This window comes from Gossypium raimondii, chromosome 1 (genome assembly GCF_025698545.1).
Source record: "Gossypium raimondii isolate GPD5lz chromosome 1, ASM2569854v1, whole genome shotgun sequence".
In the NCBI taxonomy this organism is placed as follows: domain Eukaryota; kingdom Viridiplantae; phylum Streptophyta; class Magnoliopsida; order Malvales; family Malvaceae; genus Gossypium; species Gossypium raimondii.
The window spans coordinates 2,301,877-2,326,751 of record NC_068565.1 but is presented as its reverse complement, the minus strand read 5'-3'; the positions used below and the strand labels follow the sequence as shown (position 1 = coordinate 2,326,751).

The following is a 24,875-nucleotide window of genomic DNA, read 5'->3' as shown; positions in this document are numbered from 1 at the left end:
CACATTAATTTTTTTCAACTCCGAGTCATTTAAGCAAATTGGGTCAGATTGAGCCTAGGCTAAAGAAATTTTTTAAAATCGAGTCTAGGTCTAACTCAGTCTATGAATACCTCTACTTTAACATTGCCAATTAAAAGTGTTATCAATTTCGGAGTAGGTAATAACAGTATAAAAGTAAACAAAATCAAAATGCTGCCGAATTTAAGTTGAGGATTAAATATTGAATTTCAATATACTAAGGGGACTAAAACCAAATTAGACCTAAAAGAGGAAAAGGCTAGTTCCGTAAATAAAACCCGTTCGAAGAGCATTCATGAGAATAATGTTACTGACACAGCATCCCGCCATTGCTCTATCCTGCGCCAGCTAGCCGATCATTCATCAGTTCCATCATCACACTCTACTCGTTTGATCTCAAATTTTTCTCGGGAAAATCCGAAAGAAAAAGAAAAACAAACAAACACACTGAAAAAAAAATGAAAATAAGACGACAATCCCAAGGGCCATTAAGCAAAGGCGACCAAATTGAAGTGAAACGACCAAACGGAGCGTATTACGCAGCCACCGTGCTCCGACCCCCTTCGGCAATGCAGATAAACATGGTGTTCGTCGAGTACCACGCCGAAGACGGTTCCAAATGTGTCAGGGGGTACGTCGACTTAACCCACGTGCGACCGTCGCCTCCGCTGGAGCTCAACCGTTGCTTCAAAATCGGAGACGCCGTCGACGCCTATTGGGAGAACGGGTGGCATCAAGGTGTCGTTAGGGATTTGCTCAAGGATTCCAAATACGTTGTGGGTTTTCATGGGAATGAAGGAAAAGTAGAAGAAAAAAGTGAAATTCATCAGTGTAATTTGCGGCTTCATAGAGAATGGGACGATGGGTCTTGGGTCCCATCAATGGCTGAACTGGTATTTTTTATATAAAAAATTGTGACCTGATTCCACCGTGCTTTATTTGTTATATATTGAAAATTTTACTTTTTTAACTTTGCTGAGTTCATTTTTGGTACAATGATTAATGATGGGTTATATGTTGTTTTATTTAATCAAATATTCAATTAACTAATGGGTATTTGTGTTCGACTGTTACTCGAATTCGAGTGTGAGTACAGATCTGGGTGTGGGGTTTGATGTTGAATTGAATATCATAGCTTGTTGATGCATAGTCCTTTTTTGATCATTACAAAATATGTGCAATTACTAATGATGGGTTTCTTCGTTTCTTTAATTAAATACTCCATTAGTTATGTTATTCGGATTCGGATATGAGTACCGGTATCCATTTGACACAAGGTTTTCCTTGTAGGAATTCGTATCGAACATGAAGAATCCGAGCAACATAGGTGTTCAACGTTGAATTGAATATGATAGCTTTTTTTCTTGTTGATGCATTGTCCTTTTTTTTTTTTTTTTATCATTACAAAATGTGTATTTGTGTTCGATTATGTTACTCGGATTTAGGTGTGAGCACGAGAATGTATCTTACATGGTTATAGTTAGATGTAGATTTTCCAGAGATCATATTCTCATATTCATATATTGAACACGACTACTTACATGTTCGGTTTTGAATTGAATATGATAGCTTTTCCTTGTTGATTAATATTCCCTTTTTTGATCATTACTAAAATATGTTCTTAGTTGTTTAAAATCTTGAGTTTAAAATCTTGAATCACAGGCCAATTCATCTAATGAGAATGATGATAAACCCAGAAATGTGAAACTGAAGATCGTGTTTCGGAAAAAACAGGCAGATGCCGAGTTTCGAAAGGGTGATGAAGTGGAAATCACCAGTGATGAAGAAGGTTTTAGGGGTTCATGGTATAATGCTGTCATTGTCGAATATCGTGGCAACGACAAGTACTTGGTGGAATATTCGACCTCGAGGAAAGAAGATGGAGTGCCTCTCAGGGCAGAAGCAAAAGCTCAACATATCAGACCGTGTCCACCTGAACTTTCACCGGTTGCAAGTTTTTGTCTACGTGAAGTAGTTGACGCACGGTATAACGACGGGTGGTGGATTGGTGTGATTTCCAGGGTGCTTGATGGATCGAAATATGCTGTTTATTTCAGCTTACCGGATGAGGAATTAGAATTTGATCACTTGAAGTTGAGGATTCATCAGGACTGGAAGAATGGAAAATGGATCATTGCTTCTGAGGTATTTTTTGATGTGTTTCCGTTGCATAAACCATTGATCACAATGTTTTATGCTTTGTTCTTCCGTTAATCATTGAATACGTTGCGCTATGACATGCAGGAAAACTCAAGACCTCTCGTAATGAACTCTAACAGGTTACTACACAAGATGGATGTCAATGAAAAAAGGTTTCGGGTGAAATTTCCGAAGGGTACGAGGGTAGAGGTCAAAAGCGATGAACCTGGTTACGAAGGTTCATGGTACTCCGCCATCATTGTGGACTCATTAGGCAATGATAAGTATTTGGTGGAATATCTGACTTTAAAAACCGAAGATCTGGGTGCATTTCTTAGGGAAGAAGCATATGCTTCGTATATAAGACCCCGTCCCCAACATGCTCGATGCACCCGTCGTTATAAACTGTTCGAAAACGTTGATGCCTGGTATAATGACGGGTGGTGGATCGGTCAAGTCATTAAAGTTCTCACTACCTGGAAATATGCAGTCTACTTTCAGACCACAAACGAGGTAATGGAATTCAAACACAATGATCTGAGGCTTCATCAAGAATGGATTAATGGAAAATGGATCATTCCTTCCAAGGTAAGAAAATCTCGAATTTACAAAAAAAAAACATGTCTATAATGCCGCCATAATCATCGAAACTGGCATTCGTGTCTCGTGGTACGACATCCCCATTACAATCAAAGACAAACTAATGCTTGTTTACTTTCTTCCTTTTCAGGATACTATCTGAACTACTAAGAGACTCGCAACCATTGTGGATCAGTCATCGGCTGCATCCGAACCTCCGTATCGATACTTTTGGTATGCTGTCATCGGTTTGCACACTGGTGTTATAACTCAATCTTGTTTAAATTTTTGGTGTTGTTTATATAAATAGCGATGAACACATATATTTCTCTATGCATATGTAAATATGTTTATAATCTAAGGCTTTGATTTAGCTCTTTCTATGGTAAACATGATTTATGAGATTTTAGTACATAACAACATTGGGTCGATTAAATTTAGAGTTGAGTCGGGTCGGATTCTTCTAATGGTGTTTTTTTTATACACAAGATCGAATTTATGATCTTTTTTAAGGGACCTCAAAGTTTTTTATCATAGGCATAAGCATATGTTAAGAGTGGATAATATAATTTGTAGCCCTTGAACTTGACAGTTAAATTCATTTTACTCCCTTAAAAAATATATAAGTTTGATGATGTGACGTTCTAAGGTTATGCCATGTCATCACTTTGATGATGTGGTATAAAAGAGTCTTACATACAAGGTTCTAATAATTGAACTAGTTAGACCGTTGGTTCTTAATTCAATTAGTTTGATTAATTCAACTGTTGGACAAACAATAATTAAATAAATAATTAAAAATAAAAAAATATTAAACCGATTTGACTTGTTTAACTATTAATTTTTGTCTCAATTTTCAAATTTTCTCAGTTTCAACAGTTTCCAATTCAATCGATTTAACTCTTTTATTCAGACCAGAATACTAGTCGATTTTTAATCTCAATCGATTGAATCGATCGATCTAATCTTATCTCAAGAACATTGATTACATCATCAAATCGTTAAAAGATCCCGATAAAGAAAATCATCTATATTTTATATTCTATTTTTTCACATAAAAAAATGTTCGACGAATTCTACCGTTTCCTTTTCTTTGACTAAACTAATATGTTTGTAATTCAAACACTAGAATCTAGAAATGCCTCATCAGACTTTTCAAGTTTATCTGATTATTATATTTTGGATTATTATCTTAACAATTGATTTGTGAATTGATTAAATTAGGTTAAAAATTTAGTTAAGTCAACTATTGAATTGGATTTTATATTCTTTTAATATTATAATATTTTTAAGTTTTTTAAAATTTTTAATAGTTTATTTAATTGAAATCAGATTGTTTGTTCGAACTAAAACACCAACTTAACAAGTTTGATCTCGAAAACATTGATCATGACCTTAACAGTTTACTTTCTACTAGTGAATTAAAAAATTTAAATAAACTTAGGATCGAAATAACACGAATTTAAAATTAATTTATTGAATTAAAATTCAAAGTAATCAATCAACTTAAATTGACAATTTCTTTTTGAAAGTCCTCTTTCACAAGTTAAAATATCACATATTAAAATAATAAAAAAATTTATGTGCGGTATTTGAATCTGTTCGCAAAGTTAAAAAATATGATATTATAATCGATCGAGTCTTAGCTCGATTGGTATGAATATTATTGTTAATGTAGGAGGACGTGGGTTCGAGTGCATTGAAACGCATTATCCTCCTATTTATGAGTCGGAGAGGGGTTATAAATAATTCTAGATATTGTGCCAAAAAGAGTAAATACGATCGGTTGTTCAAAAAATATTATATAATTAAGCTAAAATGCTGCATGTAGCATGTGTTTTAATTGGCACATATTCGATATTCCAATTCGCGGGCTTGAATTTGTTTAATTGACTTTTTATTTTATAGCATGCCTTTGTACTTCGTAGAGTTGAAAGAAGAAGAGGTTAAAATTTTCTGTTAGTCCCTCTACTTGTATAGAATTTAAGATTTAATTCTTATACTTTAAAATGTTAAAAATTCAATCCCTTTTTTTTTAATTTAAAATCTTAGTTCAATCATTATCGTTTTTGGTAGTTTTTTTGAAATTTGTCAATTTATCATGTTTATTTTCTAACCAATCATATGAGGACAATCTAATCAAAATTCTAAATTACGATTTTAATGATTGTATTGGGATTTTAAATCAATAAAGTAGGAGGAACTTTTTAAGTACAGGCACTAAATCTTGAATTTTGTCAAACTATAGGGACTAACAACATATTTTAACCAAAAATAAAATGAAAAATAAAAGGGTAAGCTACACTCTTTTCACTAAACTATTAGTAAGTTTGCATTTTAGTCATTCAACTTAAAAAAGTTACAACATGATTACTGAACTATTCGAAATTTTTCATTTAAGTCATTGAACTATTCAAAAGTTTAAGTACCTAACTGGACAAAAAAAAAAACCCTAAATCCAAGTTCAGATACCAAAAATTTATATTTTCCCTTTTTTAAATCTCAAATTTTGTCAAAGTGCAGGGACTAACATCATATTTTAACCAAAGAAAAAGGTGTCATCGTAGAACGGCCTGCTTATAACTGCTAGTTTCCTCTTCACCAAATCCCCCATTCAATCCATAAAAGCTTTCTCTTTATCTCTGAAATGGCAGTTTTTATTCATCTGGTAAGCAAATTTTAAAGATCTTCTTTTTTCTTCTTCTTTTTTGGTTTCTTGGATTAAATTATAAAATTTTTAAGATATGAGTTTTTTCCCTGATGAAGTTATTATAGAAGTCCTTGCTAGATTACCTATAAAGCCCCTTTTTAAAACCAGAACTGTTTGCAAACTTTGGCATGGATTGCCCTCAGACAAATATTTCGTTAAACTTTACAACCAGGTGTCTGATAAGAATCCCATGGTCCTTGTTGAGGTCCACGATTCGACCAAGCCGAATTCGAGCTTAATCTGTGTCGATAATTCGACGGGTGTGTCCGAATTTTCATTGGATTTCTTACGAGACAAGGTCAACATTAGAGCTTCATGTAATGGATTGTTGTGTTGTTCCAGCATTGCTGTTAAGGGTGTTTATTATGTTTGTAATCCAATGACTAGGGAGTTTAAGGTGTTGCCTAAGATTAAGGACCAGAATTTAACCCGGTTTTACCCCGACAGTGAGGCCACGCTTGTTGGTTTGGCCTGTGATCCGTCGCGGGGTAAGTTTGATGTTGTGTTAGCGGGGTATCAATGTGCGGGGTCAAGTCGTAGACCGGACAAGACATTCGCGTGTTTGATATTTGATTCCGATTCGAATAAGTGGAGAAAATTTGTTTCTTCCCAAGAAGAAATCTTCACACATATGAATAGGAACCAAGTTGTGTACGTCAATAGCGCGCTTCATTGGTTAACCGGTAGCGGTTCGTACATACTCGTGCTTGATCTCAATTTCGAGGTTTGGAGAAAGGTTTCGGTGCCGGATGAAACTAGATACGGGACAGGGAACCGAGTTTACTTGTTGGAATCCGACGGATGTTTGTCTTTGATCGAGATTTCGGATACATGGATGAAGATTTGGGTAATGAAAGACTATGAGAGGGAGCTTTGGCATATGGTGGATAGGGTGAGTCTTGGGTGCATTAAGGGACTAGTACATGGTATTTTCCCTATAGCTCAAACCGGCGAATGCGTCTTCTTGGCGACGCACAAGCAGGTTTTGGTCTATCATCGGACGAGCTGGGCGTGGAAAGAGATGTACTCGGTGCAGAACAACGCTACCCTCCCGTTGTGGTTCTCGGCACACGCATTTCGAACCTCGATTTTCCCTTGTGAGTGAAGGCCAACATATGATGATAAGGTTGTTGTTAGTAAATAAACCCATTTTGAAAAATGAAAACATTGTGAATCTTTGAATTCTTTGCTTTATTGTATGAAATTTGTCTTCATTTTGGTCTAAACCTATGGTCTCTCAAGTTATTCATTTTAGTCCATTTTGGCTGATTGTAGTATTCATTGAAGTCATATCATCTTGGTTCAAGCCAGAAAAGATGAACATTCACATTCTAATCTAGAGATATTATTAGTTTGGGATAAAATAACATTTAATCCTTGAACTTGATAACATTTTTTATTTTGGTCTTTGAACTTTTTTTAGTCTGCATTAGTTTCGAAGCTTGATAGCTTTTACCAATTTGGTACCTGAACTTGAATTTCGTTAAGCTATGATGACATGACATTCTAAGCCTGTACCATATCATCACTTGAATTTTTTTTATATTTTTTGTTTTTTGTTTTTACATATATATATTAATTTTTAGGTGATGATGTGGTAAAATCTTAGAGGACCATATTATCATACCTTAACGGAATTCAATTTCAGAGATCAAATTGAGAAAAGTTAAGTTTTGAGACTAATATGAACTAAAAAAGTTTAGGGACTAAGTTAAAAAAAATGTCATGTTTATGAACTAAATGTTAGGAGTCCGACACTAGACATTAGTGATTCTTATCATTTATAGGCATTTTGTCTCATACTGCATCGGCTCTAACTAAAACTAAAGTCAAATCGGGTCGGAAAAAACTCTCCTAAACATTATTTTTTCCATCCATAAAACTCAAACTTGATCATACTTGAAAAATGAAATGATGCCTAGTAAGTTTTTGCATAAGGTTTAATATAACATTGGTTCTTGAACTTGACACTTTTTTTTCTAATTTGGTATCTAAAATTTTTTTGCCCAATTAGGTACCTGAACTTGCCATTTTTTTTAAAATTTGGTACTGAACTTTTTTTGGGACCAAATTTGGTACTTGAACTTGCCATTTTTTTCTAATTTGGTACCCAAGCTTTTTTTTTTGGATTCAATTTCGTACCTAAATTTATTAAATGTTCTACAAATTACGTAAAACACTAACGGTGTTTTTTTTTTGTTATGCTACAAAAATTATCAGAGGAAATTCATGTTTAAAAAATAGGTATTGAGCTATGCTTAACTAATTAATATTAAATAAGAAAAAAATTTAAAACCCCAAATTAAAAGAAATTTATTATTTTCAATTAATAAAATAATTAATTAAACAAACAAAACTAAAAGTAATTGAACATACAAAATACAAAAAAAATCATATTTGTTACATATGAGTCATACATTGATCATTTTGCTACTTCATAAAAAAATAACATTGTTAGTATATTTGAGTAATTTACAAAACGTTTGAAAAGTACCAAATCGAACAAAAAAAAAGATTAAGTACAAATTAGGAAAAAGAGTCAAGTTCAGGTACCAAATTGAGAAAAATTATCAAATTTAAGTATCCAATCAGACCAAAAAAGTTTGACATACTAAATTAGGAAAAAGTGTGGAGATCTAAGCCTTTTGCATAACCATGAGGGGTAAATAAGGGTACTTGTCTCCTCCTAAATGGTAAAATTGCTTTTTAAACCTCTTGAAAAAACATTTGAAAATTTCTAATACAATTATGGTCTCCTCTGAGGTTCGATCTACTCTAACAGCTTGAATTAGATGGCGTTGAAGTTCAACTAGCTTATTCAAATCATAATTTTCAACAATAGAAAAAATATATTAAAAATATTTTATATAATTCAACTAATTTCAATTTGGTTTTAATTTTTAACTGAATTAATCAATTAATTCGATTTTAACAAATCATGCACTCCTAAATAAAATTCTTTATGAATCGAGCTATACATAATATTCCAAAATATGTATTACAAATACGGTTCATGAACACTTTTACTCTGAAGTTTAATTAGAGGTAATAACGGGTTGGGTCAAACTGATTGACTCGATAAATACATAAAATTAATTTTATTATTTTTGAAAAAAAATGCAAGTAGCTAATTCTCAAAGTCAAAAACTTGGACAATATAAAATTTGGAAAAAAAAGAACATTAAAAATATACTTGAAGATGATGATTACATGCAAGATTGGATGGGTTTGGATGGGCGATTGGGTGCGGTGCGGTGCGTTTAGCTTACTTTTTGTCTCACGCTACAGTATCGCTACAGTATTTAATCTCACCGCCACCGCTATTTTTACACTAACCGTAGGTAAACACACCGCCCATCCAAACTCACCCTAAATCAAACTAGTGTAGGTTGAAGAAATCTAAAGCTAGAAATTTTTGGAACCCAAATTAAATCATAATATTTTGAGTTAAAATATAATTTAATTAAGTTTATAATGTTTAGGATTAAACCAAAATTTTATTATTTTTGAAGATTGAAATATAATATAATTATATATTATTTTATAAAGGTTATTATATGTACATATTATTTAAACTCAAAATAATTAGATACCAAAAATTACGAAAATATCTTCCCAAAATTAGAAAGTTATATTATTCAATGGTATTTCGTCTTTTCACTTTAACAAAAATCAATTAATATATATATGTATGATGGGATTTGAACTCGCACCGATTGAATTATTAAAACTTTAAATTTATCACTCAACTAAAACTTCATTTTAATTTATTTTATGCATTTTTTTAATATATACAATTTATTATCTCCATCAATTGTGTATCTATACTTACTATTAATAAAACCCCTGACTGAGTAGGTATCGTGGGTTAAACGGATACCAACTTGGTTAGAAAATTACGGAAATGTTCTTTTGTAATTGAAAATAAATTATATTATTCGACAGTATTTTAGTCTTTCACTTTAACAAGAACCAGTTAAAATACGCCATATAGTGAGATTCAAACTTGTGCCAAATAGAGTAATAAAACTTTAAATTTTATCACTCAACCAAGATTTTATATATTCTAATTTTAATATGCACAATTTATTATCTTTATTAATTGTATATATTAATAACATTGTTTATTGAATTAGTATCACAAGTCAACTCGACACTAACTCATAATTGATAAAAAAATCATGATAAATAATTGTAGTGCATTTAATATTGTTTATCTTAAGTGTATTTAAATTCGTTATACTCATAATTTAATTTATTTTTTGTTTTAATATCGTATATATTTCACGTGTTATTATGATTAATAAGTTTCAAACTATACGTTTCATCGTTTACTATATATTAGTTTTAAACACGCATCTACGTTTTAAATCTATTGCCTCCACATGCATACACATAAATTTCTAGTATATATTAAAGGATTATATAAACCAAAATAATTTTCAAATAAATAAAATTAATCAATAACGTTTGTCTATATTTGAAAAACATTTTTATATAGAATTTTAAAATTATTTCACTAATTTAAATATAAAACATCTATTCCTACATCATAAAAAGAATAAAATCAATTATAAATTAATAAAAAATAAAATTCAAAAAATAACCACGACTTTTTACTTATATTTCAAAAATCATTCAGGCACTATGGTTCGGTTCGGATCAGTTTTCGGTTTTTTCTCTAACCAGGCAGTGTAATAAAAAGAAGCAAAGCCACGTTGAGGAGGAAAACGAAACCGGAAAGTTTTAGGTGTAGTGTCACTTGTAGCCGGTTAGAAAAAACTCGCAAGCTTCGGGTTCTCACAAGGTTTTCACGAGCCGGAGCCGGTTCGAGTGCACGGACTCTGTCTTGGGGACATGATAAAATAATTCAGAAGCGGGTGGACGAACAATTCTAGTGGTTCACAATGAACATACATGCCCACAATGGTAGACAACAGGTGCATTCAGTCACTCGGCACGAGCATCCTTTGCATTGTTACGACCTTGGCCTGAAAAGAATCCCAGCCGGACGTGTTCTCATCCGTTACCTAGAATATCATCCAAGACTCGAATCGGTCCCAAATGACCTAAGCTGTTAAACAAACACTGGACGAAAACATGCCATGTCGCAACATTAGGACATATCCCTTCATTTATCATCTTATTAAGATAACAGATGGCTTCTTCTATACCAACCCAATTACAAAGTCCCCATATAAGACTGGTATACGAGACTACGTCGGGATGCCAATCGCCCGAAGCACGAACACAATCCAAAATTCGGACCGCAGTCTTCACCTTACCCTGCCTACAATAGGTAAAGATTATTATGTTATATGTGATTGCATCGGGTTTTATACCTCGAGCCACCATTTTCCCGAGAAGTTGCAGAGCTTCCTCTAGTTTACCAGCATGACAAAATCCGGACAGAATGGTGTTGTAAGTGACTAAATTCCACTCGATCCCTTTTTCTTCAATCTCCCTTATGAGCCCAAACACGTCTTCTAGTCTATCTGCTTTGAAGAGGCCATCTAAGAGCTCGTTATAAGTTACGATGTTAGGTGCACAACCATAATGCCTCATTTCCTCTAGTGCTTTTATTGCCCAATCAACTTGGCCGTTACTACATAAACCTTTGATAAATGCATTGAAAGTAACCGTGTTCGGAGCACAGTTTTCCAACACCATCTTCTCGATAAGAAAATGAGCTCGGTCGAACATGTTATGCCGGCAAAGAACATCGACCATGCTGGTATATGCCACGACATTGGGGTGACAACCATTAGCCATCATTCTATTCCATGTTTCGGATGCACCGATCAAATCACCGACCTTTGCAAATCCATTGATAAGAGAGGTATACGAGACTACATTCGGAGACAAGCCATTTTCCTCCATCTGATAGGAAACGGATAAAGCCTCACCGACCTTCCCGTTTGAGCAGAGACCGTGTATTACCGTGTTAAAGAAAACCATATTCGTTTCGATTCCCTCTCGAACCATCCGGTTCCACAAGTCAAAAGCTTCATGAACCCTTCCTTCCATTAAATACCCCTTTATCAAAGACGAAAAAGTGTAGATATTGGGGCTGCACCCTCTCAAAAACATCTTGGCAAAAACCGCGAGTGACAACTCGATATTTCCCGTACTCGAAAGGGAACTGATAATCATCGAATACGATCTAACATCGGGTTCTAATCCTTCCACCAACATATCTTCCAACACACCAAATGCTTCCTTAAGCTTATATTCCGCACAATACCCGCTAATCAACGCATTATAAACACTAACATAAGACCTAAACCTCATCACGAGCTCCCTAGCTTCTTCGACTTTACCGAGTTTACACATCGAAGAAACTATAGTCGCATAGCTCATAGCATCCGGGGAATACCCGACGCTTGCCATTTCATCCAACAACATACAAGCACTATCTATCTTATCATTCATACACAAAGCTTTCAAAAGGATATTATAAGTATGCAAATCTGGCACCAATCCGTCTCTCTTCATATTACCGTACACCGGACCAATCATCGACAACCGGTTTTCACTAAGCAACGCATCCAAAACACGATTATAAATCCTAACAGTCGGCTCACAGCCGAATTCCTTAACCCTATAAAACATTTTCAAAGCTTGTTCACCTAAACCCTTTTGATGATAACAATCAATAAGAATCACAAACAAGTCTTCACTACAACTAATACCATCTAATTTCATCTGTTGCAAAAGATATTGAATACCATCGATTTCGGGTTCGATTGCGAGCTTGCGGATCATGCATTGGTAGGTTAGGAGGGTGTGTTTGAAGGAATTTGAATTGGCTATGGATTTGAAATAGTTTAAAGCTAAAGAAATGTTGGGTTCTTGTTTTAATGCGCCGAGAACTTGGGATTCTTCGATTTGGGACTGCGTTTGATCGGATTGGGGTTCTTTCATGGGAGTTGAAACTGGGTTTGTGTTTAAAACGAATGGGATTGAAGGTTTCTTAACTTTCAGCAATAAAGAGCGGCCTTCTCTTAAGTACATGATTAAAATGTAAAGCTCGAAAATTTCAATTGAAATGAAAACTAAAGTTGGCTTACCTTGAACTTGTTGATTTGACGGGTTTGGGTTGGAAGTTGCAGAAGAATCGAAGTGAAGAAGACAGAGGAAGTCTGCTATAGAGAACAACAACGCCAAATAGTAAAACGCTTAAATTTTGGTCAAATTCTGCTAGAGTCCCTGTACTATGTGTAAGTCGTGCATTTAGTCTCTATCCTCTAATTTAATCGATTCTAGTTCTTGTATTTTTCCAATTTTAAAATTTAAGTTTTGATGCAAATGATAACCTTTGAATTCTTTAACTTCTTTTTAATAATAACGTGAAAATAGCAAGATGTCATTAATTTACACATGTGATAATATATTTGTCGTATAAGATTTTGAACAGAACTTAATTTGTTACCTGCTATTGTCGGTCAAGACTCGAATTTTAAAATTGGTTAAATTACGCAAGTAGTCCATATACTGTGTGGAAACTATGGATTTAGTTCTTGAAATTTAATTTGGTTTTTCTCAATCCCTTTGCTTTATGGATTATAAAATTTCAATTCTCACTAAACGGTGGATTCATTTCTACTATTTTCAAAATTTGATGCGGCAAATATATTATCGAATATGTAATGTTATGCCAGCTTATTATTTCTACATATTTTTCAAAAAAAAGAAGAGAAGAAGTTAATGAATTTAACGACTGTCATTTGCATCAAGATTGAAATTTTGAAATTCAAAAAATAGCAACTAAAAATGATCTAATTGGAGAACATGAACTAAATCTACAGTTTTATACGTAGTACATGACTAATAGCAAAATTTAATCAACAGGTTTAACTACTATTGTTTAACTACCACCATCATATCATTTTCTGTACGGGTGGTTATTTGGAAGTAGAATGTTTATGAGATAACATCATAATATTAGTATGTTTTTATATTTGTTTTCTGACTTTGTTTGAAATATGAAATAAAAATTTTACTGTAAATGACTATTTTAAATTTATTTTAAGTTGGCTCATATTATTTTTAAATTAATATTTAAATATTTTTTATTAAATTAGATTTAGATAACTTAACATATTTTTAAATGTTTACATAGTATTTTATTATACAATTTATAATTATAAATTTAATTTTATGTAATATAAATTACATAATGTATAAATTAAATTAAAATATTTTATAAAGATATAAAATAAACCAGTCAAACGGAATTATCTGTGTTTGACTTTTGGATGTTAAAAAGCCTATTTTACATTATTTTATTTTTTACTTAAATTCATTTTTGGGTCTTATATTATCCTCTAAAATTTTCATATTTCGAATTAATTTTCGAGTTTCAACGAATAACCAAATTAGTATCCATGAAAGTTTTAATCTGGGGTTTAACCACAATCAGATCCGAACAAAAAAGTCTAGAGATTGGGTTTGCTGTTGGCGATGAATTGTTGAATGCCCGTGAACCCACTTGAACCAGAATCTGATCAGCCTGATAAGAGCTTAAGGCTTCGGTCTTCAGGGTCTTTAAGGCGCTAAGCATTATTTAGGTTCAAATCTCATATTAATTATATCAGTTTAAATATTAATAGATATTGAAAACATATATAAATTATAAGTAATTTTAGATATTGTATCACTCGAAAATCGGTCACCTAAAATCAAACCAAAACTTTTATTTAATTTAGTTTTTTATGATATGAAAATAAATATTTTATATCAAAATAATTTAAAAGTTGCATGTAAAGAGTATTTATCAAAAGGAATCATATTAAAGCTATTAATTATTTTATCAAAATTATTACGAAAAACTAAAAACTGAACTGAATTTTGATGATTGATTCAAAAAATTTTGAAACCCGAACCAAATCAAACCGAATTAATATCACTCTTAAAACTAAACAATTGTATTTAAATGATGATACAAATATTTTGAAAACTGTTATGCAATTTATCGATTTTTAGAAAAAATTCTAAAAATCCATATAATTTTATAAATGGCTATCATCATCATCATCATCATCATCATCATCATCATCATCATGCAAAAATGGCCATTCGACAAACTAATCAATTCAAGAAATGATGAAAAGTTGAAAGAAAAGAGCCAACTTTAAGAAAACAAATCTACTTTCATCCTAAAAAGATGGGAAATTATCAGATTAATCTAAAACATTCATACAGTTACAGAGTTTCTAAACCAAGCTGTTCTTCTACATTAACCAAAATATCCAAAATATAATTACCACATTGAAACATGAACAATAAAATGTAGCATCCATCCCATCATCACCATCATCATCATATCCTTTCTACTTTTTTTGTTTTTTTTTTTTGTTTTTTCTAACACACCAAACAGAAAGCCAAATGGGTTTTCTAAAAGAGAGAAAGGGAGAGAGAGATTTGACCTTTGTTATGACAAAAGCCATTCAGTGGTGTTCTTTTAGCCCTATCGCTTTGAAGGTCTCTCATCATCGTCTCCGCCGTCATCATCGTTGTCATCGGAATCATCTCTGTCTGTTCTCTTCCTCTTTGGCGGAGCTTCGATCTTTCCACTACCTTCTTCATCGTCTTCATCTTCTTCTTCTTCTTCTTCCTCTTCACCATTTTCTTCTGGTTCAAAATCACTAGCGTCTTCTTCATCTTCAGCTGGTACTACAGGCCGGACAAGGTATTCTGTTCCCATATCCTCCTGAAAACAAAACAGGTTAAAACAAATAACAAACAAAAAACAATTTTCCTATGTATTTTTCCTAGTAGCCAAACATGGAGACATGGAAAAATAAAATCTCTGGATTAAGAGAACAAAACTCAGATGAATTACTAATTGAGAAACAAAAGAATAAAAATTCAAAATATAACCCTAGATCTAGAGCTTCTAAGTTAGATTTTGAAGACTCTGAAGTGAATTTTGATTATGGATTTTGATACCGAGCATCAGCTATGTTGTATAAGTGAACAAATTTCTAATGTTTTTGGATCTGTGAAATATACAGTCAATTATATTCTCCTTTCGTTGCATAGAAAAGGAAAAAAAACTAGATCTGAGAGGAAAACTAAAGAATTACAAATATCCTTCTAGAAATAGTAAATATTTATGAGAAATTAAGCTTGATTCTTGAATAATCATAAAAAGGACTCGAAGATTTTATGTTTAATTTTCGGATTAGTAAAGAATCAAACAGTTAGCCCCAAAAAAAGTACGGAAAACAATGGATCTGAACAGTTTCAGCTGAAAAAAAAAAGACTTGAGAAAACAAAACTTTTCCATTAATCACAACAATTAACTGGAATTAAAGTAAGATTAAAAGAATTTTACCTCTTCTTCACCCTCTTCATCTTCATCACTGTCGTCATCGTCGTCGTCGTCGTCATCGTCATCGCCGTCGCCTTCATCGTCGTCATCATCGTCTTTAACATCCTCGCCCTCCTCGTCATCAGCTATCAGGACAGGAGGACCGGATGAGTGAAGAACCTGCACATCGTCATCCTCCTCTCCTTCGTCGTCGTCGTCGTCGTCGTCGTCATCTTCGCCTTCATCATCCTCATCCTCGTCGTCGTCGTCGTCGTCTTCCTCTTCGGGTTCGCCGCCTTCTACTTCACTTTCATCTTCACCGCCAACCTCTTCTTCCTCTTTCATAGCCTTGATTTCATTTTCCTCTTCGAACACCGTCTCCTCTTCCATCAACTTCATCTTTAGCCCAAAAAAAAAATCTCAAACGAAAATTTTCCCTCTTTTTTTTCCTTTTTTTTTTCTCAGGAAAAAAATCAGAAAATTGGAAGAGAGAGAGAGAGAGGAAGCTTGTTTGCTCTCTCTACCAGTAGCTTCTGCAATGGTGATCTCAGCCGTTGAAGCGAGGATTCACGCGGATTGCTGACGTGGAGAAAGATCGAACGGTTTAAATGAGAGAATATGTATTTCTATGGTAATTGAATCTTGCGGCGCGTCCTTTACCGCTTTTTCTTCATCAGCTGCTTGTCACGTGCGAGAAAAGAGTTCGGTTTTGAGTGAGGAGCCTAGGGTTAACGGGATTTTTCTTTTTATTATTCCGATGGGTAAATATAATTTTCGGTACCCGAATTTAGTTTTAATATTCAAATTGGTACTTATGTTTTTCTTGAGGTCGGTACTCGAATTTTGGCTTCCATTTCATGTCTATTTTTGGGTAAAAGTATCATAGAGGCTCCTATAATAGGAGTCATATTTAGGGGTGTGCAAAATTCGGGTAAAACCGAAAAAATTCGGTTAACCGACCGAATTCGGTTAATCGGTCGGTTAATCGAATTTTTTCGGTCGGGGGTCAGTTAATTATTTTTTAATTTTTCGGTTAACGGTTAATTCGGTTCAAAACCGGTCGGTTAACCGAATTTCTTCGGTTAACCGAAAAAATTAATAAATAAAATTATAATATATAAATAGGCCCATTATTCACCTAAACTCAATCCAAACTCAAGTATTCAACCCAACCCAATTACCCAACTCAACCCAATCATAAATTCAGTTAACCGAAAAAATTAATAAATAAAATTATAATATATAAATAGGCCCATTATTCACCTAAACCCAATCCAAACTCAAGTATTCAACCCAACCCAATTACCCAACTCAACCCAATCATAAAAATTACAAATAATTTAATAAATAAAAATAAAATTCTAAAACTAAAACTAAAGTCTAAAAGTCTAAAAATAATGTAATTATGTAGTGATTCAATTCGGTTAATTTGGGTAATCCGATTAATTCGGGTAATCCGGTTAACTCGGTTAATTCGGTTAACCGACCGAATTAACCGAAAAAATTTTGGTTCGGTTAATTTTTTTTGAAAAAATTTCGGTTCGGTTAACGGTTAAAAATTTTGAAAGGTCGGTTAATTCGGTTAATGTTATTTCGGGTCGGTTAACCGAATGAACACCCCTAGTCATATTGCATTCCTCTACTTAAAAATGAACAATTTAATCCTTATACATTAGATGAAAGAGCAATTTAGTCCTTTTCGCTAAAATTTCATTATTTGTATCGTTAAAAACTAACGTGTCTGGTAGAATAACCAGATATCATGTTGACATATAAAGATCAGTTTTTAAAAGTAGAAATGGATCAAATTTTTAACAGAATGATCAACTTCTCTTTGATCTAACATACATATATAATTACATAGCTATTAAGTGAATTTTTATTATTATTTCAAAATGTCACACAACAAATTTAATAAAAATTTTAACAGTGTTAATGACTAGACTTAAATTTTGATATTTGAAAAGTAAAAGATTGAATTTCTGAAAATAAAATTATAAAAATTAAATTCTAAATTTTTGAAAAAATACAGGGACTTATAACATATTTTAACCATATAAAATATAAACCTTCTTGTTTCAAAGAAAGTTTATAATAAATATATTACAGTACTGCTGCACAGTTGCTTGAAATAGTAATGTTAATGTTTTAAACATAATGGTGTCCTACATTCAAATCAGGGATGAAGCTAAAAATTTAATGGTCATGGGCCAAAATTGAATTGAAAATTTTGGGGGTCCAAAATGCAATTATACCATATCCAAGGGGCCAAGACTGCCGCCCCACCCTTGGTTCAAATCTATGTTGGGGTCCAAAATGCAATTACACCGAATTTGAATTGAAAATGTTGAGGGTCCAGAATTCTAGTATAACTCTCATAAAAAATTAAAAAAAATAGTTTTATAATAAGGGTAAACTACAAAATTAGTTACTTTTGTCTCTCTAAGATTACATTTTAGTCACTTATGTTTGAAATGTTATGTTTTAGTCACTTACGTTATCATTTTGTTACGAAATGGTCACTCTACCATTAAGTTCTGTTACCTCCCTAACGGTGGTCCTACGTGACAGTCCAAATGAGTTTTAAATGCCAACTTGGGTGTCCTACGTGGTAGTCTGAATTAAATTTATTTAATTAAAAACCTATTTTCAAATTGGCATTTAAAACTCATTTAGACTGCCACGTAGGACTGTTGTTAGGGAGGTAATGGAGTTTAACGGTGGAGGAAGCATTTCGCAACAAAACGATAACGTAAGTGACTAAAACATGACATTTAACATTTCAAACATAAGTGATTAAAATGTCATTCGAGTCAAACAAAAATGACTATTTTTGTAGTTTTACCTTATAATAATATAAAAAATAAAGCTGGGTTAGATTTTGTTTTAACTAGACTTTGCATTTGCGTCCAAATTATTATTATGGTTAAATTATGATTGTAGTCTTCGTACTATGATCAAATTTAAAATTTAATCCTCTATTTTAAATTCAATCAAGATTCACCCATCTAACTATGCTTAGTTTTTTACTATGGTCAAATTAGGGATTTAGTCCATTTAACTTATATTTTTGTTACAGTTCAATCCTCTAATATTAAACAAAAAATGTAAAGAAAAGAAAAACATGATCCGTATCTTGTTCCTTAAATTTTATTGATTAACCATTAAACCATGCATGATCGTTAGAACACCAACAATGATAAAAACAAATTAACCCAACAATTCTATGATCCCAGCTGACATAAGAGAAAGATCATGAACAAGTCTATTCCTATCACTAAAAGGCGTTTTCTCAGAAAACTGCTCATCGCACGCATTGACATTAGTCGCCACCGTCGCCACATCGTGTCTTGACGTGGCATAGTCTTTAGAACCCAAAGCAGCAATGGCTTCCGGCAGTAGCCTTTGGACCGAGGCACCATACGAGTCGATGCAAGTGCCATAGGATCTGTACAAGACAGGGTCCGAAACGTTCTTGAACAGATCCACAATGAAATTCAATGTGGCATTAGCCTTGTCTATGACTATCTCGACCGATATTTTAGCTAGGCCTTCGAGGTTTGCGTTCGAGCTTCGAGGGTCTGATCGAAGAGTCGAGTGACAAAGGGCGAAAAACCCAGATTGCCTGCATGTTTGTTCGATCAAATCCATCGTTTTCTTGTTTGTAATTGAAATTGCTTGTGTTGCAAGGAACCCAAGGATTAGAGAAAACAAAAGGGGAGCTTTTAAATTTTGAGGCATGGTTTTGTTCATACTTTGAGATGGTTGGTAATTAAGAGTTTAGGGTTAGGGTTCCTCCTTTTTAAAGCTTTGGGGATTTTAATTTTTAAACTGAATTTTGGGCACTTGTTTAGGAAATTAATTGTTTCATATATGGAATCAAAGTTAATGGCATAATATAACATAACCGATTGTTTGTGAATTAAACCATGGAAGTTTTTTACTATTATTTGTTAAATTAGACCTTGTACTTTTCAAGTTTTTAAATATCGGTCCTCACCAAATGATAACTACATAAGTTTTATGAAAAACATGCGTGTAATGTCATGTTAGTTTGTTATTTCTATGTATCACTCACTAAAAATTTAGGTAATGGATTAACGACTATAATTTTCGTCAATATTGAAATTCCAAATCCCAAAAAGTATAAAGACTTAGAATGATCTAATTAGAGAATTTGGACTAAATCTACAACTGTACACATCGTAGATGACTAGTAATTGAATTTAACCAAATGGATTTAACTACTTTGTTTGGTTCAAAGCTAAAATTTCAAATTTTGAAAAGTATAGGAACAAAAATTGTCCAATTCGATAAGAACATAGACTGAAATTGATAAATTTAAAGTAAGGGACTAAATCCATAACTTTTACAAAGTATAGGGACTATTAGATAATTTTAACCGGCCAACATATCAATAAAATTTTAAGAGTAAAACAATATTCAGTCTTCGAACTTGGTAAAATTTTCTAACTTGGTCTTAATTTTTTTTTTCTTATACGTTAATCTTCGAACTTGACAACTTGTTTCAATTGGCATAATGATTTTTTTGGCCCTCCAACTTTACAAAAAAAATCATTTTAGCTCTCCATTTAAATTTTCGCCTCTTTTAGCCCTTGAGCTTGTATTTTTTGTCGATTACCCCAAAATAGATGGAAAAGTCAATGTTTGTTGACTTTGCTAACATGGCATGCACTTGGATGACATATAAGTATTTAATTAATTTTTAAAATTTTAAAAATATTTTTTTTTTATAATTTTAATGATTTTTAATTTTAAAAATATTTTTTTGAATTTTTATAATTTTTAAAATTTAAAAAATTTAATTAAATGCTTACATGTAATCCAAGTGTATGTCATGTCAGAAAAGTTAAAAAAAACGTTAATTTTTTCACCTATTTTGAAATGATTTGACAAAAAAGGCACGTTCAAGGGTTAAAAGAGGCCATAAATTAAATGAAAGGTTAAAATATTTTTTTTTTTAAGTTGGAGGGCCAAATAAGTCATTATGCCTTTCAAATTTGGCTCCTAAACTTAGATCCCATTAAAATATGGTAACATGCTATTTTAAGATTTCGTCCCTTCATTACTTGAAAATTTAAAATATGCACAATCTAAGAATAAAAAAAATTATAAAATTTATAAAAAAAATTAAAAAAATTATGCGATAACGTGGTGCAATCTTAAAGTGTCATCTCATTATAATGGATTCCAAATTTAAGGATGAAATTGGAGAAATAAGCCAAGTTTCAGAACCATCGTGAAAAAAAATTAATGACAACTGCGGAACAAGTTGTCAAGAGACTAAATATTACTTTATTTTGCTCAAGCCAAAGCACTGCTCACCGATTCGGTTGAGAGTCGAAGTGGTCTGGTAATGGTGAATGATGTTAGAGAGCTATGCAATCGATAATGAATAGAGTTACTCATAATCTCTCATCAATCTTTAAATAGAAGGATAATACACTTCTGCGCACTCGAACTCATGCCCTCCTACAATGACAATAATATCGACACCAATCATACTAAATTAAATCGAGATTATTTATTTGTTTTAATACAATATTCCATTAGGTTTTCAGTTTATGGCGATGGAGAAAATTATGGTCAAAATCAAGGATTATCAATTATTTCTAATTCAATTTTTTTAATATTTACCATTTTTACGTATAAATTTGTACAATAAATATTACTTCGTGCGTACATTTTTAACATAAGAAAAACAACTTTTCTCATAATAGAAAGCTAGCAGACTACGGGCCGGTGGCCCACCTGGCCTAGTTAGCTAAGCCCATGGAATAGTTTCCAAGTATTTTTTTTAATATTGGATCAATTCAAATTCAAATTATGGATTTCAGAACCAGACCTAAACCCTAAGCCTTAAATCTTAAATCGAAGGTCGAATTTATTAAACCATCACTTTGTATGATTTGATTAAACAAAATATTAAAAAGTTATAAAAATAGTAAAATTAAAAGATTGTTCAACTGATTTAGCAATCCGTCCAATTGAGTTTTTAGTTCGGTTTCATCGATTTGTACTAATTCGTGTGCCTATCAGCTTGATTCCTTTCTCTGTACCAATACCTTGGCTGAGTCTTGATCCAATTGGTTTGATCGACCCTTCGATCCGGTTCAAACAACCATGATTCAAATTAAATATGTTTTTAAAAAATATTTTATTCAGTTAAAAATGTATGCATTGAATATAATATATATTTTTATTTTTTTGGTGTAATATATCATTTGATACCTGAGTTTGAAATTTTTCTAATGTGGTATCTATGTTATTTTTTGTTCAATTTGGTACTTGTATTTGACAAAAGTTATATATTTTGGTACTCAAAAGTAACAATGTTAACTTTTTAATGTTTAATTTGGGTTTTAAGATTGATTTAATGAAAGTTAATTGCTAATATTAAACAAAAAAAGTATGATTTTTATCAAATCAACTTGAAACCCAAGTTAAACACTAAAGAGTTAGCAATGTTATCTTCAAGTACTAAAATGTATAACTTTTGCCAAATAGAAATACCATATTGAAACAAAAATAACACAAATATCATATTAGAAAAATAGTATCAAACTTAGGTACCAAATTATGCATTAAACCAAAAATTTTAAACTATGAAATAGATTATTCGAATAGGTTAAGGGCTCGATCTTTCCAATAATTTAATGGATGTAATATTTAGAAGTTATAAATAATAATTTTTAAACAGTAAAATAAGTCTTTAAAACTTGTTGAGTCGGGCCTAGAATTTATTTGATTTGAATCTCAGTTCGACTCGTGAATATCTCTATTAAGAATGATGAAAACCCTATATTGTATTCAAGACCAAATGTTTGACGTAAGTGACATATGGAGTTTAAAGTGTTTTTATATATCGATAATTGTTGGATGCTTTTGTTGGTTTAAAAATTAAAAGAGAACCCGTGTATTAGCCTGATGGTTAGAGTGTTCATCACTTTAGGTGTAACCTGAGTTTGAGTTGTGTTAGTCGTATTATTATTATGACTTTACGCTCCTCTTATAATTAAAAAAAATTAAAGAAAAAAACTTAAAATTAATTGCCAACGTGTTTATCCCTAGGAACATTTTTTTTCTTTTTTGAACTTCAAGAAACTAAAGCTTAAAAAGGAGTTCACAGATGAAGAAATCCGTGATATAAAGCAACTCAGCAAAAAGAAAATTGCAAGTCAATCAATGTATTTATTGTATCAATCACTCAAATAATTTCGTTTTATTAATTAAGAAATATATAATATTAAATTTAGTCATTAACGTTTAAACTTTTTGAATAATCTCATTATAGTGTCTGATTAGATTTATTTTTTTTACACAATACTTAAAATTAGCTATAATCTCTTCCTAACTCATAAATAAGAGGATAGTACACTTTAAACTTACGTCCTCTTGGTACACTTTAAACTTACGTCCTCTTGCATTGACAATAATACCTGTACCAATAAAATTAAGACTCAATCCCCATTGATGCAATTCACATGAGACAAAGAAACACAACTCAAAAAAATCGCAAAGTATCATAAACAATACGGTGTGCTTGGAATAAAGCCTCCCACGCTAAATGGTGAGCAGCTCTATTAACACTTCGACGGATCCAACGAAATCAAATGTGCCCAAAAAAAGACACAAGCCAGCAATAGTCATCAAATATCAAACCAACCTCAGAACTATGAGACTTATTTGATTGTAAAGCAGTCATCACCTCAATGCTATTAGCTGTTGCCCCGACGGTCCCAAGGAACGCCCCATTCTAATCACTAAGAACAGCCCCGAAGCTCGCCCTCCAATCAGGCAGCATGCCAAGCCGCATCTACGTTGGCATTAAGAGCACCCCTACCGAGGGCCAACTCCACACAACAGGCAGCGGAACTAGGCTACATCACAACAGTGGATAACAGTCGTTGGTACGCGGCACGTGAAGCTGCCCAATCGTGGATAAAACGCGCAGCAAAGGCCACAACAGATGCCGCAGCCACGTACTGCCCTTGCCAAAGATAACAGTTCCGAAAATACCACAAACTCCAAGCCGTCACGGAAACTATTTCAAGCAGGCTACTGTCAGTAGAATATAAGAGCCCAAAAATCCAATGTTCAGACGATGTGGTATCAACAGTGATTGCAAAAAGAGACTGGGTGGCAAAAGAATAAGTGTTGATCGTATTCGAACCCACGTCGTCTTGCATCGAGAACAATACTTATACCAATAGAATTAAAACTCAATCAACATTTATTAACTTTTTAAGATATTATTTATTGATAGCACATGAAATTAAGAGTTTATACGAAACATTATTCAAATTTATCTTTATTAAAAAAGAACATTCCAGATATAAATTTTTAATTGTAGGAATTCAAGAGCCAAACACGTGTACCTAAAGGACACAAAAGCATTAAGTGACAAATAAGTTAAAAATTCAGGGTTCCCAATTTTGACTCGTGAACCACCAAGAAAGGGGGATATTGTGAATGGGTTAAATTGATGCATTATTTTATGAAACCCCAAATTACTCATTTATTCTTAATTTTTGTAATTAGGAATAAGTGGTTGATTGAAGTGGTAACAGTTTTTGTCTTTATAAAAAAAGACGATTATAAATTCAAATTGAATAAGTCTGGTTTGACTCGAAGATGCTCTAAGGACTAAATTATCAAATTGTTAAAAGTATAAGTCTCGTGGTATATTTTAACCGAATAATAGTGTAAGTCCCAAACAAAACAATGCATGTGGCTTTCGCAAGGTTGTTTGTGGTTAAATTATTTGATGGGTCCTCGTATTATAGGTTCTCTCTATTATAAAACCAAACAATTTAATTTTTGCATATTTAATTAGTAAAATTTTAACTTGACTTTTTCAAAATTTGTGAAGTTATAAATTAATATAATGATAAAATCACGTTTTCATCCTACCAAAATTTATGCTTCAACTAAATTTCTAGTTCTACTCCTAATTACACAAAGACCTATCAACTAATTTTTCTTTTTATATAATAAATGTATTTTTATTATATCTATTTTACTGTTCATGAAGATAATACTTTTGAAGTTAATGTTTGTTCTTACCAACAATTTTGTTTCGAAAGTTTGAAC

At 32.4% G+C, this 24,875-nt stretch overlaps 5 protein-coding genes across 5 annotated transcripts; 2 read left to right on the top strand and 3 right to left on the bottom strand.

Moving 5' to 3' along the window:
* Positions 1-325: 325 nt before the first annotated feature.
* Positions 326-3,109, top strand: LOC105775447 (protein AGENET DOMAIN (AGD)-CONTAINING P1). Its single transcript, XM_012597962.2, has 4 exons — positions 326-911; positions 1,681-2,163; positions 2,263-2,745; positions 2,888-3,109. The coding sequence occupies exons 1-4, from the start codon at positions 477-479 to the stop codon at positions 2,897-2,899; spliced, it is 1,413 nt and encodes a 470-aa protein (XP_012453416.1). The 5' UTR covers positions 326-476; the 3' UTR covers positions 2,900-3,109.
* A 2,235-nt stretch (positions 3,110-5,344) lies between these two features.
* Positions 5,345-6,672, top strand: LOC105775440 (F-box protein At5g49610). Its single transcript, XM_012597957.2, has one exon. The coding sequence runs from the start codon at positions 5,481-5,483 to the stop codon at positions 6,549-6,551; it is 1,071 nt and encodes a 356-aa protein (XP_012453411.1). The 5' UTR covers positions 5,345-5,480; the 3' UTR covers positions 6,552-6,672.
* A 3,320-nt stretch (positions 6,673-9,992) lies between these two features.
* On the bottom strand, positions 9,993-12,647 carry LOC105775431 (pentatricopeptide repeat-containing protein At3g48810). The gene has a single exon (XM_012597949.2). The coding sequence runs from the start codon at positions 12,458-12,460 to the stop codon at positions 10,466-10,468; it is 1,995 nt and encodes a 664-aa protein (XP_012453403.1). The 5' UTR covers positions 12,461-12,647; the 3' UTR covers positions 9,993-10,465.
* Positions 12,648-14,597: 1,950 nt separating this feature from the next.
* On the bottom strand, positions 14,598-16,277 carry LOC105775426 (acidic leucine-rich nuclear phosphoprotein 32-related protein). Its single transcript, XM_012597945.2, has 2 exons — positions 15,786-16,277; positions 14,598-15,158 (listed from the first exon to the last, which is right to left on the bottom strand). The coding sequence occupies exons 1-2, from the start codon at positions 16,158-16,160 to the stop codon at positions 14,916-14,918; spliced, it is 618 nt and encodes a 205-aa protein (XP_012453399.1). The 5' UTR covers positions 16,161-16,277; the 3' UTR covers positions 14,598-14,915.
* Positions 16,278-18,269: 1,992 nt separating this feature from the next.
* On the bottom strand, positions 18,270-19,412 carry LOC105787150 (putative invertase inhibitor). Its single transcript, XM_012613593.2, has 2 exons — positions 18,977-19,412; positions 18,270-18,340 (listed from the first exon to the last, which is right to left on the bottom strand). Exons 1-2 carry the CDS (start codon positions 19,410-19,412, stop codon positions 18,270-18,272), a joined length of 507 nt encoding a protein of 168 aa, XP_012469047.2.
* Between the last annotated feature and the right edge of the window lie 5,463 nt (positions 19,413-24,875).